We start from the raw sequence: 15,550 nt of genomic DNA, 5'->3' as shown, positions 1-15,550 counted from the left end.
TATTACATACCTGTCAACTCATACGGTTTAGCCATAGTTCATACGGATTTTGTGGTGAATCTTACGTATATGGCCGTATCGCACAAATCATACGGATTCTGAAAATCTCCGGGTTTTTTTCACCAACTCCAAATGATTTGGAGTTGGTGAAAAAAGTAACGCAGGAATACAACTCTGAACACAGTAATGCCACTAAGTAGAATGATGATTAGACATTAACCAGACATTGTATTATGGAGATCTACAATAAATATCATTGAAAATTTCGTGGGGTTTTTTCTGCCGTTATTTTGACATATAAAATGCTTTGGTATGTTATAAGGATTTTTTGCTCTTTATAAGGATGTTTTTGGTAGTTTATACAGGTTGGCGCTCCGAAAAGTTGACAGGTATGGTATTAAACCATAACATCTGCATGTTTCTCCATAAATTCACGTCAAAGTCCAGCCGTGTTGTTTTTAATGAGGAAATGTGAAGAGTAGAAATGTTGAAACTACAAAAATAGGATTTTCTTCACATTACTTAGAAGTTGGTCTCATTAAAAATTGATATGCCAGCATATCACCAAAACGAAATGACACAAGTGTCTTAAAAAACGACGTTTTATGTCCCACTTTTGCTGATAGACTTTCACCCATGTTGTGTCACTAACATCACTTGGATAGAACGACTTTCCTTTCAAAGCTGTCACATTTACGATCTGTTGCATTACTTGTTGCTGTCTAGGTCCGAAATATTAGTAAGAGTAAATTGCATAAGACGATGAAAATGGAATTTTTATGTGTGATTTATGACCCATGTGGCAGATTGTCCACTAAATACAGTATTCAATGAGCAGCAATAAAACCACTCTCCTTAAAGTGTATCCACGTAATTCTTATAATGTAGTCAGATAAAAAGCCAAATCACGGGAAAAAGAGACACACTCTTTCCCTGGACAGGTGGACATAAGAAATCCCGCATAAATAATAAATGTTATAGTCGTAGGATACCTCCGTTGTGTTTTGACAGGTTTATTTACCTGCCATCCCCTCAAATCCATATGATTTGTTCTAAAACCTCGAGAATTGCCTGGAGATCTGTCCTCTGACCTTCCTCTTCCTTTATTTTCAAACTTCTTTGTCCGCCAAGAAGTTTTGGGACCGAACTGACATGACAAACAGTGTTAGGGGGAATAGGCAGAAAAGTTGCCGTATATGTTCGAAGAATGCAGACATATAGTAAGAGGAAAAATTGCAGTGCAAGAGAACAAGTCACAATACTACAATACAATGTGAATAAAATCACAATATTGTGCTATGAAGTCATCGTAAAAAGAGAAGACGAAAGTTGTTTACTATGAAAAAGAAAATAATAATACGGGGAGCATAATGTTTGGTAACATTACACAGTAAATTTGGAAAACAAGAAAAAAACGTTTTAATGTTTTCAGAACACAAGCAGGAGGACAGATTATCAAACCCGCCACACACCTCATGATGCGGCCAAATGCGACTGAACTGGTGAAAGACCAGAAAAATTTCGTCAGCAACTCACACCAGCACACCAGGAAATTGACCCCTGTACATACAATCAAATTGGTGCATCAAAAAACAAAAAAACAGCGACTTTTGTTGTTCTTGTCAGGAAACGCTGTATTATTCTTAATTAAACCACAACCGTGTTTGAAAAGGAATATAGGATTGGTTCATTAAAGTGCACTTTTTTTAAATAGTTGCAAATACCCGATAGTTCTCAACAAGTCGTGGTTTATTAACAACAAGAATTATTTTTCTTACAGGCTGAAGATCTGTAAAACCTCTGCAATGACGCCAGTGTTGTTCCACCTGCTGCTGCTGGAGTCCATCTTGATGTGCAGCATGGCTAGAGGTCAGTCGCGTTCAGAAAAGGTGGAAAGTTTTCCTCTGATTGCATCGCTACTGTAGACGTGACTCTCCGTGTGTGGTCTTCTTAGCTGAGTGGTGGGTGGGCAGGGTGTTTGCAGCAAAGATGCTACAGCGGTGGTTCTCAAACCGGGGATGGCTGGATGCCCTCGGACTGCGCACCATCACTAAGGGTTCTACAAAATAATTAACAATAAATTCTTGGTTATGTCGTATCATTTTGCCAAATTAGCTGGTAAGCTAATTAACCAAACCAACTAGGTAGCTGGCGAGCTCAAAATAAACATGAACACGGGCATTATGAACAAGTTTTAAAGATTGATTCAGTAAATGGCAGATAAGAAACACAAACTCTGTAGTAATATGTGTTTCAATGGTTGTGGCTCCAGTAAATGGCCAGCTATGTTGTCAGTCAAACTTATCAACAATATAAGATACTACTTCAGTATGTAATAAAACACAGACAATGAGAATTATGTTCGTACTGTGCACAAAATCAATAATTTAGCTTGCCAAGAACATAAATTCTCCTGCTGGTAATTTGTGCCTTCAAGGAGCCCGGACTGGCCACGTGTGGAGATTTATGTTGACTGGGCGGATGAAAGTCTGTCGATGTGATTCAAAGCAAAATAACCCATCTGCAGAATCAATTCCAGATATAAATAACTCGGAATGGATTGTTCAACATTTCATAACACAGCGGTTGAGTAGATCAAACAACCCAGCATGAAATGATCGATTTTGACCCAGCTCAAAAATAACCCAAAATGGGTCGGTAAAACATACCTTAACAACTCGCTTGGCTCGATAAAACATCACAGCATTTTTTGGTACTACCTACCAAACTACCCTCTCAAATACAGACTAACTCCCCCTGTACCTACCTACTAGTTATGTGAACAAAATAAATCATTGACATTCAGGGGTGCACGTGGTCGTTATTAGAATACAATGATTTTTGTTTAATTTTGATGAGAGAGAGCGGGAGAGAGGAGGGACGGATAGATGGACAGATAAAGATATATTTTTTAGTTAGTCTCCCCGGAAATGTTGTGTAATTAATGTTTGACTGCATTTTAACTCCGTGATGCACTTTGTGAGTCCTCTATTTGAAAAGTGCTTTTTATAGAATATTTGTACTTAGCTACAGTGTTTACTTATATTGAAGTGGAAATTAGGATCGAAAAAGTTCCTCCCCTGTCAGGGATTACTGGACCCAAAAAGGTGAGAACCCCTCAGGAAAACGACAAACAAGGGCGCCCCCGTGCAGACGAACCAACACTAACCATCGGGCGGAAGCCACTAAGCTTGTGCCGCTGGTGATTTTTCTCGCCACAACAAAGGGACATTCAGCCAGGCGGCGTTCAGCCAGGCGGCGTGCAGCCACCGGAATCAAAGTAAACATGGGGGTCATGGATGAGTAGAGCAGATTAGGCTGTTTGGGATGTTTGCCGAATATTTCCTCCCCCTTCCTGAAAGACAGGCAGGAAGTGACGCTGGAAGTCAGGAAGGATGCGGGAGAGCGGGAGAACACAAACAAGATGGCCAAAAGACCAGGAAAGCCCCTTTAACACTCAGCCGGATTGTTCTCCAGTTTGTAAGGGAATGAGCTGGCTTCCGATATAGTACTGTACCGGGTTTTTCCTGGCTCAAATTAAGGTGGCACCATTCTGATCAGAAAAAAAGCCCCACACACACATTTTATGCAGATTATTGACAGGCTTTTATTGTTCTTTAGCAAATGCCATTTTCCTAAATCATATAGTATATCCCCCACGACCCATGTGAGGATAAAGCAGATCAGAAAATGGATGGATGGATGGATATCGTACATACAGGAACGATGTGGGCAGACGCGTTATCCATGAGGTTACCCTGTTTCTGTGGGGCAGGTGAAAGAAGATTTATTATCATGTGTTGAGCAGAAAAGGGAACTGGAAAGCATACTTTGTACAATAAATCCCCTTTCATAATGGAGCTTACGTTCCAGAACACCCCCCGCAAAAAATTAAATGTCAGGATGCCCCTTCGCTAAGATTACATTCGGTACAGAATGAGAAAACGCAGAAATGATCAGCAAGGTGAGCAGCGTGCTTAGATGCTGCATTCCAGACAAGTGAGAAGTCGGATTTATCCCACTTTGATTTCTACCAGTTGTGACAGCAACACATTCCAGGCAAATGCAGAAAACAAAGATGGCTGATCATGATAAATCGATTTTAAACTCATTTTGACCTTCATTAAACCTGCCTTCATAATTTGCCTTATTCATATAAATCATGGAATATATACGAAGCAATTCAAACATTTTGCCGAATAACTTCATGCAAAGAAATAGCGGCATATCTTCTCGCAGTCAATACAAATCTTGTTTACATATGTTGAAAAACCACATTTAGTATTCATAAATATAGATAGATAAAAAGGGCAGCACGCTGATCGACTGGTTAGCTAGCACATTCATCTCACAGTGCAAAGGTCCAGGGTTCAATTCCGGGCGCCGGCCTTCCTCTGTGGAGTTTGCATGTCCTCACCGTGCCTGCGTGGGTTTTCTCCAAGTCCTCCGGTTTCCTTCCACATTCCAAAAAATGTGTGGCAGATTAATGAAGCTCTCTAAATCCGGCGTGTCAAATTAATTTTTGTCTCGGACCACTTTGGTGTTATGTCTTCCCTCGGAGGGCCGTTAAAACAATGAAACCGAATAAATGTTGAACCATCTCATCGTATTATTACTTGTACACGATAAATCATTCAAGTCAACTATTTGTTTGTTGTTTGTTCAATTGTTCTTCAAATGAGTGTAAACGAGGTGCCAAAGTTATTGCAAAATTTCAACATTATTTATTACACGTGACAATTTGACATTTCGGTACACAGCCTGAAAGTCAATAGACATCTTGCTTTGAATGTGAATATTTGTAAGTGTTAGCAAAAAGGCTAGGTTTTAAGGAGTCCAAATTGTGTTGCAGACATTTGGACCGCAGCTGGAGAGGTCCGAAGGGCCAACATTTGCTTTTTACATTAGCTCTTAACGAGAGCAACTCTACCTCCTTTTGAAGTTGGCTGCCGTTTTGCTGCTACACGTTAGTTTCACACACTTCCATACGAACATACAGCAGAAGCTTTGAAGTTGAACTCTCCTGACAGTTTTTGGAAGGATTAATATGTCATCTAGTAGAACTAGCATTAGCTGTTGTATGTTTTACACATATCCTAAAAAAGAAGAATGTTAAGACACTTCTTCTTTTTCACTCCTGTGGACCCCCGCCTAGGAACCCCAATTTGAGAACTTTTTGCTCAAGTTTGCTGGTGAAATCAAGACCTGTCCCAATACCTTTGTCCATAATCAGGGCTCCCACTCATTTCTTGAAATTATTTTCCAGGGCTTTTCCAGGATTCTTCCGGGACTTTTCCAGGAATATTTTATATGCTACAGTATTAGTCAATTTATCACAACATAGTCATAAATTCCACCCACAAAATTTGGACAAGTGTTATTATTATTATTATTTTTTTTTGTAATTGTACCTTATATTTTGTACATTTACCCAGATTGCTTCAGTGTTACTATATGCCATACCAAATTGGCCTCAAAAAACAAACTAATGGCCCACTCACAACTGCAAATGAAATCTCATCGCTCACCCCAAAATGAGCCATTGGAAACGACTCGATTGTGAATGTCTCAACACTAATATAAGGTCTCACCTGGATGTTGACATTTAAATGACGATGGAATACAGATGAGCGCCTGCTGATAAGTTGGAAAGAGACCAAAGACCATGCTTGCACTCAAGGCACCGCCACATCCAGGTTGACTAGCTCAGGGGCGTAACGCTAACTTAAAACTAGCTGAAAAGTCGAACCTCTGTTCTCCGTGCACATACAGTTTTCATCCAGCCGAATTCCCAATCAAATTTTTATAATTCATATATTTTGTGTTTGTGCTCTCGGACAATGGAGCAAGTATAAAATACTGAGTGAAATGTGGTCCAGTAAAACTAACTGTTACCTGTCGCTGTCTCGAATCCGGCATCATGGGCGCTGCGACTGTACTGAAACCAGAGACCTACAGTATTTCGTCTCAGAGCACACAGCCAAAAGTAATGTAAAACTCACCCACTACAGCTCTCTGTCACTCAACAAAGGAGACAGAGAGAGGGTAGAAAAACCCCACACTTGAAATACATCGTTACAGCAACAGTCTTGAAGTCAGCAGTTTTAACACTTTGAAAACAAAGAAATCCTTACTTGGATCTGAAAAGTTGGTCAATCGAGCAACAAAGTCTTCTGGGGACACCAGGCAGCAGAACTGTTCTAAGGGATTGTGCGGTTTCATTAGTGTGTGTGTGTGTGTGTGTGTGTGTGTGTGTGTGTGTGTGTGTGTGTGTGTGTGTGTGTGTGTGTGTGTGTGTGATCACAGCACAGGCCTCTCTCTCCTTGCGCTGGACAACACACACTTGAGCAAAAATAGCCTGACAAGTCTAAACCGAGTGTCAGTAATTCTGTGTTGTTAGCGTGTGGTTTTGACATGGCATGTTGCAACGATAACACTGCCACACATTGTTTTTGCAAACAAAGCCAAACCAATACCCCATTCAGAGTATGCTCCTATATATGTGTATACTATATATGTTTTCGTTAATCGATTGATTAGTTATGAGGTTGTTTGGTTGCACTCATCGTGGTTTGCGGATGATTGAACGCAACGGATTATAAAACGCCCCCACAAAATTTAGGAAAAAAATTGAAAAAAATGTGCAACTGTAGGCCGTGCTCGTCTGTAAGCCACAGGCATCCACGCATTAACATGGAATATTTACGAACAAAGATGTTTTTTGTTCATATGAAATGGTTAATTGGTTGATCTGATAATTACCGGTAAATCATTTGTGAGTTGGTTAAATTCTTTACTTGTTTGTTTGGTTAATTAAATGGTTGTTTTGTCCTTTTGTTATTGGTTGTTCATGTGGTTTGTTTTTAGATACTCCGTTGTTGGTCGATTTGCGACTTTGTTATTTTTAGTGACATGGTTGGTTAGTTGGTTGAATGGTTGGTTGGTTGATGTCGGTCTGTTGGTTAATCATTTAGTTTGTTGGTCACGTTTTCTACGAAGTTTCTTGGTTAGTTCATGAAATTGTTTAGCTTTAGTCAATGAGAGGTCTTAAATGTGATCAAAATTGCTTAATAAAGTGCTGAGGTCTTTTTTTTCTTTCCTTCAATCTAAAATGTCAACCATAAGGTCTGTAATCCAACCCAATCGATACACTTGTTGATTAAGGGCTGTGTTCCATTACTTTTGTCTCTTCTCGTCTTTTTGTGTGGGTGTTTTTGTAGTCCTGGCAGTCACTCTGCAGTCCGGATGCATTCCCGTAAAGACCAAACCTCAAGTCAAATATAAGATGTGGCCGACAGAATTAGAAGCTGTCTGTCATTGTTGTGGCACAGCATGGCTGACATGTGCTAACCTCCCTCACCATCTTAACCCCCCCCCCCCCCCCGCACACACACACACACACACAAAATTTCCACTCCCTTCACCCTCGCTGCCTCAATGCCAGCTGCTGATGTGGAATCCACACCACGGGGGAATGTGAGAGTACTGTGAGAGATGTGGGGGTGGGTCGATGCTGGTGGGTCTGCAGAGACCACAGCTCTCAAGGCGCCGTATCTAGCCACCAAATTGTTGTTTGTTTGTTTTTTTGGTCGCCTCATCATTCAGTTGATAGAATTCCTTTCTTGTGCTGAGTCGCATTGCTTTGGTTGATGGGTCAACCATTGCAATCATTGCAAAAGTCCAAATTTCAATCTGAGTGCAAGATTTTAGCCCCATGAAACATATTTGTGAACTGAAGCCAAAATGCAGCCAAACGCCTTGCTAGAAGGCAGTGGAACTACAAAGGAAACTATGGATAATATCAAAAAAAGTTCCAATATAATACAATAAAAGAAGTGCATGTTCATCTCAAATGATTATGGAGCATAGTATAGAGTAGTTTTATGTGCAAGGAATCTGTACTTGGTAACCTCAGCCAAATTGGATGCCACATGTCTCACTAAGGTGATTAGAACCAAGTGATTCTTCCCAGCCAATCAATAAAGTAAGGCAATGATAGCATTGTTTAAAAAAAAAAAGATCATTGGGTAGTTACTGGTTTGTTGGTTTGTTCCATGGTGCTGCAGTTACTTCATCGAGTGGTTCGGTAGCTATTCTTTAGTTCTTATTTGCTTGGTTGCGTAGTTTGTTGTTACTTAGTTGGCTAGTTAGCCAATTCATTGACTGAATTGATACTCATTTGGCGGGTTGTCTCTTTGTCACATGGCTGGTTGTCAGTTGGTTGATTAGTTTCTTATTTGAGCAGATGTGCAGAAGTGGCATGCGTGTGTTAGCGGTGGACATGGCGCTTGAGTTGTGTTAATGATTCCTCCATCACACATTGCTCAGCTCATTATTATGTGCTTGTGATCCCTGGGTTGTACCGGCGGCATTGTTGTCATTGCGGGACACAATGGTCCCATTCCTGATCCAGTCTTCATTCATTATTCTGTGGACATAATCTCTACAGCCACTTACGCGCATTAGCAGGCTCTTTGCGCCGACTTTTAGCCAGGGCGGGAGGAGAGGCGGGGGTATCAGTGGAGCTGTTCGGTCAGATTATACTCTAAAAAAAAAACATGCTTTTATTTCATTTGGAAAGCATCTATAAAAAAATAACAAAAAAATGCTGTAACATCATATGAATCATTTTGAGCTCAAGTGTGTGTTTGAATTTCCAGTAGCCCAGTTGAATGAATCATGCTGTTACATGAAGTAATGGACATACCATTTTAAGATGATCATCAGTTCAACAATGGCATATTTTTCAGTGTGTAGTGTTACTGCCGTTCTGTTGCTCTGCACTGTAGCCCCAAGTTTTCTCAAGAAAATCCACCAAACTTCAGTTGAGTGTTTTTTGTCATTTTCAATAAAAAACATTTCCGTACATTCTCAACTGTTTGCATCATAATGAGGGATATAATTTAGAAAGCATACAGACAGATAGATATACCTGTATTAGCGTCCACTGACAAATAGAAGTGACATGATGACTGATATTTGTGCGTATGCATGAATGTGTGTGTGTTTGTATTTTCTGGTTGACTGGTAACTTGGACATTCCAAGAATGCACCCAACACACACACACACACACACACACACACACACACACACACACACACACACACACACACGATGCCCACTTCCCACATTCTTTGAAAATCCTGAGCTGTGACTAAGTGCACTTGTTGATCTGCGTGTGTCTTGTCCTAATCCGTGGCCGAGCCCCAACTTCTCAGTCTTCTCAGTGGCTTGCTGAGGTTAAAAGCATCCAAACAAAAAGGAGCTCTGCCGTCTCTAAAGTGTCACATCGGATGATGGCTTCCTTTCACGTTTTGGAACTCCCACTGTGCTCTGTCCTACATCTTAGACTATTGATTGTGAACCATGCTGTCTGTAAAAAAACAACAACAACAACAAAGAAAATAACTAAACAAACAGAAAAACGAGTAACTAACTAACCAACCAACCAAGTAATAATCCAACCAGGACACACATATCAAACAGCCAACTGATGATCCAACCAACCACTCCAACTGACTAACTAACTGACTGACTGACAAATTACTGTGCTTCCATTGTCCTTTGGTACCATATATTGTGTTTGGTGAGTACGACATCCCGAACCAGGAACCCAAAAGCTTTCAAGGTGTTGACACACACACACACACACACACACACACACACACGCACTTGGAGGAAGACTAAGATTTACTACTGAATCATCATCCCCACCTTTCAGGGCTCCTATTTTTTTTATCAGTAGTCATTGGTGATACATTTTTGTAAAGATACAGTAAATAAAAAACGCTTACATCGTCAAACTAACCCATAGTCATAATTAGCCAGGGTAAAAATTACCCATTTGATGGTTTTGTTTTAAAGGTTGCAAAAAAACAGAAATATTACGGAAACTATTAGCAGTAATAATTTTCCCCAAGCATTCCGTCTGAACAAAGGCTGGGCTGTAGAAAAACCAAATGACAATAACATTATTCAAAACAAATTTTGCTTTTTGTTTTTCCCCTTCTGGGAATGTTATGATGACTTATGGCACAAGCATGACAAAAAAGATCAAGAAAAATCCAACTACATCTACTTCGTTCCTTGACGCTCGTTGAACTGGGGTACAACATGACGTTTCGTGTAGTGCCACGTTGCATCAACATGTGAAGTAACATGGCAACAAAAGATAATGTGTGTTTGGATGTGTGTTTGTGTGTGGGCGTGTGTTAATGAGTAATAGCATTTGCCTCCAGAGAAGCTGATAAACATGAGGTCGAGGACAGCAACACACACACACACACACACACACACAGTTAAAAAGCATTCTGGGGGTTGGTAGTAGTCAGGCATGGATGATCTCCAATTGGACACAGTTGAAGTTTGTACACAGGCGTCCACTTGTCGTATGATGTTCTGATTGAGATTGAAAGTTGAAGGTCGGCGTGACCGCGCCAAACACATTCTTGCCTGTCAGAGTGAGTCGACACACTGACATGATGCACGAAACAGGTTCCAAATCCCGAATGCTACAACTAAGCCACAGATGGGACCACTAATATAATACTTTAGACACAGGTGGAACAAGGTGGCGCTGATTTCTAGATGCAGGTAGGATAAATTGGTACATACGCTTATGTGTCAAGACAGCTGATGGTTTGGCACAGGCGGTATGAGAAAGGCAGGCGGCGAATGTTATACTCAGGTGAAATCAGGTAGGCAAGGAGCTGATTTTCAGACATCGGCGGAAGCAACAGAAAACAGGAGCTGACTGTAGGACGAAGGTGGAATGTGGTTGTGGACCTGATGGTTAGACACAGGTGGAATGAGTAAAGCAAGAAACTGATGCAAGCTAATCACACTTGTAAACAAACTAGTCAAAGGATTGATTGTTTCACTCGAGCTGAACAGGACCCCAGGAAGCTGATTGTTCAACACAGGCAAAGAAAGTTCGCCACCTAGCTGATAGTTTGACACAGGTGAAACAAAGTGGAGTTGATCTTTACAGTAGATGCAGGGAGGATAAACTTGGACATGCGCTGATGTGGTCGAGGTCGGCGAGGAGCTGATGGTTAGACACAGGTGGAGGATTGTAGTCTTTGGTTCGACACAGGAGACACGGAAAGAAAATAGCAACGCGCAAACATAAACGAATAAGAAGTCAATAGATTTGACCGTGTGTGATAGTTTGACCGTGTGCTAAGACGTGGACGACACAGGCAAGAGACCGTCTGACGTGGCGACTCCATCCGCCTTGGGAAAAATCTCACCCTCGCCTCCGCTCGCCTCCAGTGTAACAAGGCAGGTGTGGCACGCTGGCACACTACCAGCTGTGAGAGGCGGAAACAACTTTTGTTCGTGTGTGAGGTGTCGGCGATTAGGTCTGTGTGTTTGAATGTGGGCAGGATGACTGCACGCCTACACACGTACGCACACACACTCTTGTCCCCGAAGGCCTGATGTTAGTTGCCTCAATGGCTGTCACTCAACAGAGATAATGTGTTTGTGTGGATGTGCATGCATGTGTGTGTTTTAGGAGACAACTTAACGCGTAGCTGCCACGCAACAAAGATAATGCGTGCTTTTGTATGTGTGAGCGCGTGTTTCTGCTGTAAACAGATGCGCATCGACTGGACTCTTTATTAGGTACACCGTTGCTATCTAATGCAGATGTATGGAGCAATTCTGTCTTCCATTATTAACTGTCATACAAGTCTGAAACTCCAGCATAGGCTCCACGAATCTCATTTTATGACATCATCTTTGCACCACTCTTTGCTTCACAGATTTTATGACAAACAAACACAATAAGTAATGGACTTCACAAATGTCATGAAATAACATCATTAAGTGTCATACAAGTATCAAAAGAAGTGATGGACCTCTCGAATAAATGACTGCGCAACAGTAATAATCCAAAGAAAATGCAAAAAAAAATGTAGTACAACTTTTTGATCTAAAATACAAAAACATTTGAGAAAAATATTTGGGTGAAAAAAAGGTCAATAAAATATGATATTGAACAAATCCTCAATATTTGAAAAACTAACAGATGGCGAGCAACTATTTGAAAAATACAACAGCACAAAAATCCTCATGCAACTCATTTAATGATATTAGCTATCACACAAGTATAGACAGAAGTTAACCTGTTTGTGTGGCACATAGGCCTCTTGTTTTATGACATTATTAATTGGAAGAAAATGCAAAAATATATGACATATAACAAACATTATATGGGGGGAAAAAACCTAAGGGGTCGAGGGAATATACATATTGTAGACATTTGCGGTTAGGCAAACAAGGATTCACTTATTGGCAGATATAAGATAAGAAAAAGATAAGAAAACCTTTATTAGTCTCACAATGGAGAAATTCCCAATTCACAGCAGCAAAGTTATGAAAGGAAGAAGTAGAACAACAAAATATAGGAGCTGCTGGAAAGGCAGCCACTCTCGCGGTGCCATTTTGAAGTCAAAATAACAAAAATAACACAACACAACACATAGGACACAGACAGTCGTGCAATCTTCACCACTTTTCTGCATACACTTTGTTGTCTGAAGCAGTTATAGATGAAAGAGGAGAGGATCAAAGTGTCCTTTCACCAGTGGGTCAGAGACGTCATGCTGAAAATGTGCACATATCTGCTACAAGCTAAGTTTTAAAAGCAAACATGAAGCTGTAGCGTCCATTGACGAAAAGAGATGAGTTCACTTCTCCTGTCCCACGTAATCCGCTTCAAATTCCAAGCCGCGACTCCCAGTTCCAAATCCGCATCGGCGCACCGCGCTAACGCTCCTTTCTTATCGTCGGCTCCTCAAGCCTTACATCCATCCAGCCGCAGACCGTTCAACAGCACCGATCTCTCCGCTGAACAAAGCGGGGCTGTGAAAAATGCTGTCCATTACAAGCGCAAGACACAAGCGCCCCGGGACTGTCCAGCAACGACAGTCAAATGGCGCCGACATTCCTCCCAGTCAAAAACAGTGCTGGTATACCCATGCTACCGAGAAGGCGCAACCACCGAGCACAGAGTCTCCTCCTTGATGAATGTCGTGGCCAAAAAATGCTTAAAAAAGTCCACATCAGGTCCACACGACGTAACAAAAAACACAAAGTGACAAAACAAACACAAAAACAACAAAAAAAGCAAGGCTCATGAGAGCACTTGCCGACGGCTGCCTACTTGGGCGCCATCTTGACTTCAGAGATATGTTTCACTATTCAAAATAATATTTTAGAATATATCTTTTTTTTTAACCTGATGATTTGTGAAAAAAAACAGCTCACTTTGGGGCGAGAGGTGGGGAACTGTCAATCGCAGTCATGAGAAGTCTCATACTCTGAAGTTTTGCGTGACTTCACATTCCAGTCTGATTTTGTGGTAGTTATTCTTTTTCCCTGGCACAAACACACACACACATACACGCACACACAAACACAAACCTCCCGTCTGGTTTCCCAACCAACAACAATGTTGTGATGGACACTCCGGAACCTTGCAAGTTGGCTGTATCTCGTCATTGTTTTAGCACAGCGAGAACATTGGCACCATTTACTTATTCAATTTTTTTTTTCCATCTATGGCCACTTTGCTGCACACAAACACTGGGACCTGTGAGATCAGCGTAGGGACGGATCCAGAAATGTTTCAGTGGGGTGGCCACGGTGATGCAATTAAGGGGTGGCAGTCAGATGACGTAGGTACGCACACACAAATCTTGATTGCACGACTTGAAAGCATTAAAAAAAATAAAACCTACCTAAAATGACGACTTATGAAGCAAATTAATGTAGTAATGAAGTAAGAATTCTTTTCGGAAATTATCTGCAAAACCAAAAAAAGAGTGGAACATTGTGGTTATAAAACAATAGTCTGTAGTCTCTTTTCTCCCTCGAGTGCAGATTTATTTAATAATAATAATAATATCCAGCCATCCATCCGTTATCTGAGCCGCTTATCCTCAGGAGGGTTGCGGGCGTGCTGGATTCCATGCCTGCAGGAGGCAGGGGACACCCTGAACTGGTTGCCAGCCAATCGCAGGGCACACAGAGACAAATAGCCATCCGCTCTCACATTCATACCGAGGGAAGACAAAACTATTGGACAAAAAATAACAATTGGGGAAACGTGGGACAAGTCAAACCATTAGATACACTGGCAACAAAGCAAAAGTGTAATACAAAAATGAAAAAGAAAAATCTAAATCTGAATGAAATATTAGATGGAAAATACACAGGCATTAGAAAGTATTTCCGGAAGTAAGAGGCAAATTTGTAAAATATTAGACAAATATCCTAAAGCAAGTAAAATATTAGAAAAAAAATCATTCTTTTTTTTCAATGATTTAAACAATAAAATTAGCGTTTGGTGTGAATTGTATTCAACAACTTGAAGCTCTTTTTTTTTTAAAAACAGTCGGTTCACTCTTATTTCAAGGTAACACCGCAAATTACTACCCAGACATAGAAATAGGACTGAAGAAACACCCAAGTCAGCATGAAAAACACATAAATCTCACAGCGCCATAACATATGCATCTTCTTCACTTCCTGTAATACTCTTCGAGAGGAAAGGTTAGAAAAGTTCTTTGAAAATGTAATATCTCACTGTCTGAAAAGTTCTAATATGTATGTTAATATTTACTCCCCCCCCACAACACACACACACACACACACACACACACACACACACACACACTCACACGCAGTTTGAAAGAGAAACTGAGATGGCATCAGTTTCCCTTGAGCAGGTTGCAGTGGTGTCCTCTCTTCTGTGACGGGAGAGGTTAACTGTCCAAAACTGAGCAGTTCACTGAGAGGTCCTGCTCTTGCGAAGCTTTCGTGTGTCTGTATGTGAGTGTGTATGTGTATAAATCACACTGGAGCGATAAAGCGCTGATATACGACGTGGCCAGAGAGGGAGAGTGTGAATGAGCAGGACGAGGGGAGTAATGTAGAGGAACAGTCTCATGAGGGTCATTTCGTTTAAGGGGGGGGGGGGGGGGGGGGTCGTGGGAGGTTCTGGTTAAGGCATGGGGGGGCTGTCGGTGTGAATGAGATTTCAATCTGTTGGAAGCATGGGAAAAAATGGCAAAGGGAACGGGAGTAACATGTGGCACACTGAAAAAAAAACAGTTCATGTGGTGACTGGAAATTAGCATTAGGTAAAGCCAATTAGCACTACGACCTCAGTGTGCCTCTATTGAAGCAAGCAGTTGGTTTGAGCGTCAGCCTGCTAATATGACAAGACCACAGCTCTATTTTAATGTCTTATTGATTTAAAAAATTCTAATCTAAATATACAAGGCAGCAGCCCGGTAGTCCAGTGGTTAGCACGTCGACTTCACAGCTTGAGGTACCGGGTTCAATTCCAGCTCCGGCCTCCCTGTGTGGAGTTTGCATGTTCTCCCCGGGCCTGCGTGGGTTTTCTCCGGGTACTCCGGTTTCCTCCCACGTTCCAAAAAACATGCATGGCAGGCTGATTGAACACGCTAAATTGTCCCTAGGTGTGAGTGTGAGTGCGCATGGTTGTTCGTCTCTGTGTGCCCTGCGATTGGCTGG

At 41.3% G+C, this 15,550-nt stretch overlaps 1 protein-coding gene across 1 annotated transcript in view; it reads left to right on the top strand.

Moving 5' to 3' along the window:
- Nucleotides 1–15,550, top strand: part of fgfrl1a (fibroblast growth factor receptor like 1a) — a 48,599-nt gene that overhangs the window by 393 nt on the left and 32,656 nt on the right. Inside the window, exon 2 of the mRNA XM_086137686.1 lies at nt 1,781–1,869. Coding sequence (XP_085993812.1) covers nt 1,806–1,869 — 64 coding nt within the window. The 5' untranslated portion in view covers nt 1,781–1,805. The remainder of the gene's footprint in view (nt 1–1,780; nt 1,870–15,550) is intronic.

This window comes from Hippocampus guttulatus, chromosome 2 (genome assembly GCF_054856545.1).
Source record: "Hippocampus guttulatus isolate MCC_2025c chromosome 2, RoL_Hgut_1.0, whole genome shotgun sequence".
Lineage (NCBI taxonomy): Eukaryota > Metazoa > Chordata > Actinopteri > Syngnathiformes > Syngnathidae > Hippocampus > Hippocampus guttulatus.
This window is presented reverse-complemented; position numbering and strand designations above follow the sequence as displayed.